Genomic DNA, 5,157 nt, shown 5'->3' with positions numbered 1-5,157 from the left:
CTGCTTACATACTGAATACTGCTTACAGGGGCACACACTGCTTACATACTGAATACTGCTCACAGGGGCACACACTGCTTACATACTGAATACTGTCTTGGGTGTCTGCTGGAAATAGGAAGGTGGTGTGTGTGCAAGGTGCTGTCTGAGTTCAAGCAAACTCTATTCCTAAATGTCTTTATTACCTAGAAAAGATGAAAGTAGACAGTTGTAAACACACAGAAACATGTATCCCCTCTGTCCTTTTATGTTGTCTGCTCTTGGTTGCTTTGTTGTTGTTTAAATTATTTATTTTATGTATATGAATATATATATATGAATGCATATGTATATAAAGACACGGTAGTTATCATCAGACACACCAGAAGAGACCATCAGATCTACCATGTGGTTTCTGGGAATTGAATTCAAGACCTCTAGAAGAGCAGTCAGTGCTCTTAACCACTGAGCCATCTCTCCAATCCTGCTTGTTTGTTTGTTTGTTTGTTTGTTTGTTTGTTTGTTTGAGACAGGGTTTCTCTGTGTAACCCTTGCTATCCTGGACTCAACTATGTAGACCAGGCTGGCCTTGAACTCATGGATATGAGACCACCTGCCCTTGCCTCCCAGGTGCTGAGATGAAAAATGAAAAATGCTGCCATACCCAGCCTCATATTTTTTAATATAAGAAAGATTAAATGGGAAAAATCATTTTGTAAAGTATCTAAGCTAAGGTTTTTCATTATTTTTCAATTGCAAAAATAACACATGCTCAATATAAAAATACTTAAATGGCATAACGGTACACACTAGAAAATGAAGGTATCTTTCTACTCAGCCTCTCCATTCACCTCCAGCAAATGTCAGCCAGTGTCAGGTTTCAACATCCAGACTGCTTTGAAGAATGAGTTTGTATCTTTCACGTTGCTTTAAAAATGAATTACACCCAAACTTACTGCTCTTTGAGCTGACATTTTAATTTTATGGTGTGTCTTAGGCATTTGTCAGTATTAGAAAGAATTTTTTTTCTAAAATTTCTAGTAAGGTTTGTTTATAATTGCATGTATACATATATAGAATGGAATATGAAATTTACAACAAATGTATTGTCAATATACAAAATCACTGTTGGAACTGGATATGGCTCAGCTGTGAGAGCCCAGGATGCCTTTGCAGAGGTCTCTTGTTCAGTTCCCAGCACCTCCATGGTGGTTCACAGTTGTCTAACTCCAGTTCCAGGGGACTGACACCTGCTCTGGCTTCCACAGGCACTAGGCATGCACACAGTACACACATGGACATCCAGGCACAATGCTTATATACAGAGAAATTTAAATTGGGTGTTTCTAAAAGGCTGAGGTGTAATTGTTTGTGGGATTTTTTGTTGTTGATGTTTTGGTTTAATTTGGTTTTCCAAAACAGGGTTTTTCCTTTTGTAACCCTGGCTGTCCTTGAACTCACAGCCTGCCTCTTCCTGCTGGGATTAAAGGTATGTGCCACCACCACAGGGCTTGAAACTTCTTGGAATACATGGTGAGACTTTAGCTCATGAGAACTGTGCTTGGTCAGTTTTTGACAGTGTTGAGCCGTGAGCTCAGCTTCTCTGATGCTGAGTGGCCTACTGAACTATATCCCCAGGGTGGGCTTTTCCATGTCTTAGGAGAATTTTGTTGTTTGGTGTTTTAGTCCATGTATCATATATCACACACTGGCCTTGAATTCCCAACCTTCCTGCTTCTCCCTCAGGGATTGCTAGGTGAACGCCACCATGTCCAACTTCCAAATCTGTGATTTACATTGTAAATAAATAAATTACATGTAATTTATGTTGAAGTGTATGATTTACATGTAATTTATGTTGAAGTATGTGTGTCTGTGTGCCATCTCCTCATCCCCCCCTTGTATTTCTTTTAACCAAGGAAGGAAAAAATACTTTAAAATATTAATTTTTCAGCTGGCTTAAAAAGCACTTGCTGTTTTTCCAGAAGACCCAAGTTCATTTCTCAGCATCTACACCAAGCAACTTCACAACCACCAGTAACTCCTACTTCAGGGGATCCATCACCCTCTTCTGGCCTCCACAAGGACCAGCAAATGTGGCATACATACACACACATTAAAATAAATCTTTAAAAATGCTTTTTAAGCAGATAATTAAGGCCAGGTGTAGTGATATATACCTGTAATCCCAATATTCAGAAGATGAGTTTAAGAAGCTATCCATATATATAGTGAGTTCCAGTCCAACACAGGCCACGGTTAAGACTCTGTCTTAAACAAACAAACAAAACCTCCCATCTTATAGCATAGAGTATGAGTGCCTTAGATAAAGCCTGGGACTCAAAGCTCATAAATAGTTAATACTTCCCAAACAACTACACCTCAGAGTTCCAGCTAACGGCCCTCAGACACTTCAGTTTAGGCTTGCAGTGTCTGACTTAGGTGGTATAGGTTCTGTCGCCCCTTTTCCTTCCCTTATATTCAGAACAATTATATTATTCTGGAATATATTTGTCTTTCTGTCACATACGGTATGGCATAGTTTAAGATGTATGACTAATAGCCGGGTGTGGTAGCGCATACCTTTAATCCCAGCACTTGGGAGGCAGAGGCAGGCAGATTTCTAAGTTTGAGGCCAGCCTGGTCTACAGAGTGAGTTCCAGGACATCCAGGGCTACACAGAGAAACCCTGTCTCGAAAAACCAAACCAAAACAAAACAAAAGAATGATAATGAACAAACTTAGAGAATGACCCCCATAGACTCATGTGTTTGAATAATTGGTGGAAGTGTTTGGGAAGGATAAGGAGATATGACCTTGTTAGAGGCAGTGTGTTGCTCAGAGCTGGTGTTGAGGCTGACTGCTGCTGTCACGGTCATGGACTCTTAAACCTTTGAAATGCTTTCTTTTATAGGCTGCCCTAGTCATGGTATCTTTTACCATCATCATTATTTTAAGACAGGATTTCTCAGTGTAGCTCTGACTGTCCTGGACTCACTCTGTAGACCTCAAATAGAGATTCACCTGCCCATGCTTCTTGAGTGCTGGGATTAAAGGTGTGTGCCACCACACCTAAAATTAGCAATGGTGTTTTACAACAGCGATAGAAAAGTAACTAAGACACTTACCGAGAAAACCCTAATAATCAGGAGATTCCTACTCAAGCCAAGGCCTATTTAAAAAATTAATTGATGCTGGGCAGTGGTGACACATGGTTTGGTTTTGGTTTGGTTTGGTTTGGTTTTTGACACATGCTTTTTAATCCCAGCACTTAGGAGGCAGAGGCAGGTGGATCTCTGAGTTGGAGACTAGCCTGGTCTACAGAGAAAGTTCCAGGACAGCCAGGGCCACACAGAGAAAACTTGTCTCAAAAGACAAAATTAATTGGCACTGTGTAATATTACTAAAAAAAATGTTTAGCTCTCTTTATTTGATGTAGCTCTTTAAGTCTACTGAAAAATTAATTTTTCACCCCATAAACCAATTTATTCTAAACATAGGTTTTAAGCACAGTTACTGAAGTAGTCACCATTACTTGAACTCACCTGCTGAGCTGTGTGACAGGCTGCCTTGCTGAGTCACCTCAGCTGCCACCAGTTAAACAGATGTCCCTCCTATTGTTAATTTTATTAGAATCAGCCCTTAGATACTTCGGCAAGCAATTCTACTAAAACTGTCTCCCTTCCTTTGCAGGAGAGTTAACCTTGGGCTCTCTGGCGTGAACATTTTGTGGATCTTTGGAGAGTAGTTCCTCAGTTAATTCCAAACATTTGGACTTTGCTTTTAACTGGTCTGGAAGAAGTTGGAGCTGAGCCCCTCCGAGTGTGCACCTCTTCTGACATAAGAAGCATGTTTCGCAGACTCGTTAGATTTAACAGGAAACAAGCTGTGGGAGCTTCTTGTGAGCATTGCAAAGCCTGCACCTTCTAGTCCACAGAACATGTATTACATTGGGTGGCTCTGAGCGAGCAGGTGCCGCTCCCTTCACTTGGTGAGGGCAAGGAGGCCTCGCCATTGTAACCCCAGTGAGAATGTGCACCTCGTTCTTTACCACCAGAGACTGCTTTCATTGTTGGAAGTTCTCAAATGAACCTTGCTAGTTTTCTTTGTTGTATCTTTATATTTCCCCAGTGTTCTACAAGTCAGCCTAAAGCTGAAATGAAATTAATTTCTAAGTGATGTAGTAATTAATCCTGCTGAGCCATCTCCCCAGCCCCCTATTGGTTTTTTTAATATTAAAAGAGATTTGATAATATTGGCATCTTGAAAGGTCAATGCTTGCATTAAAATTAGCTGATAAAATTAAACTTTTGGGTTTTAGTTAAATGTCTAAGGACACGAAGAAAACGGTTCACTGCTTTTATTAGCACTGCGTGTGCGCTCGAGCCTGTGTGCTGGCACCTGTGTATCATCAGCAGGCACTTTAGCACTCCTTTAAGATCCCAAGATCCAAGCCTTCCTGCTTCTAGTTTACAGGTAGAGCAGAGTATCAGCTCTCCATCTATTCTTCCTATATGTGTACATAGATATGAACCTATACATATCTATATGTATATGAGGTAATTAGTAGTCACATTTTTTGGGTGGGGGGTATTTTCGAGACAGAGTTTCTCTGTGTAGTCCTGGCTGTCCTAGAACTCACTCTGTAGACCAGGCTGGCTCAAATTCACAGAGATCTGCCTGCCTCGGCTTCCTGAGTGCTGGCATTAAAGGTGTACACCACCAACGCCAGGCTAGTAGTCACATTTTTAATGAACATGTCTTTATAAAGATTACTTCCATCACCTGATTGTGAACAGATGGGATGTGTATGGTTTGAGGTTTTTGTCTTCAAAAGGTCAGAAGGCTAACCTTAAGTTTAAAAGCTAATGTCCACAAGGAAGGAAGTGTCACTTAACTGCTCTTGGTAAGTGTTAACTAGTTACCCTTAAAATATCATTTAAACATGCTACACTTAAGGCCACGTTATAATTTAAACCTGTGATTTTGAGAGATTGGGGTGCCATGGAATCAGTTGCTGTGCTACTTAAGTATCCAGCTGCACAGACTGCACTAAAAACACCGGAGAATCTTTTTTTTTTGCTTTTTTTTTTTTTTTTTTTTTGCTTTTCGAGACAGGGTTTCTCTGTATAGCCCTGGCTGTCCTGGAGCTCACTCTGTAGACCAGGCTGGCCTCAA

General features: G+C 40.6%; 1 protein-coding gene across 1 annotated transcript in view; it reads left to right on the top strand.

Annotated features, from left to right (window-relative positions):
- Positions 1–4,286, top strand: part of Tmem209 (transmembrane protein 209) — a 28,580-nt gene extending 24,294 nt beyond the window's left edge. The window contains exon 15 of the mRNA XM_021164760.2: positions 3,673–4,286. Coding sequence (XP_021020419.1) covers positions 3,673–3,727 — 55 coding nt within the window. The 3' untranslated portion in view covers positions 3,728–4,286. The remainder of the gene's footprint in view (positions 1–3,672) is intronic.
- Positions 4,287–5,157: the final 871 nt, after the last annotated feature.

This window comes from Mus caroli, chromosome 6 (assembly GCF_900094665.2).
Source record: "Mus caroli chromosome 6, CAROLI_EIJ_v1.1, whole genome shotgun sequence".
Taxonomy (NCBI): domain Eukaryota; kingdom Metazoa; phylum Chordata; class Mammalia; order Rodentia; family Muridae; genus Mus; species Mus caroli.
Note: the sequence above shows the minus strand (reverse complement) of the source record. Positions and strands in the feature narration are given on the sequence as shown.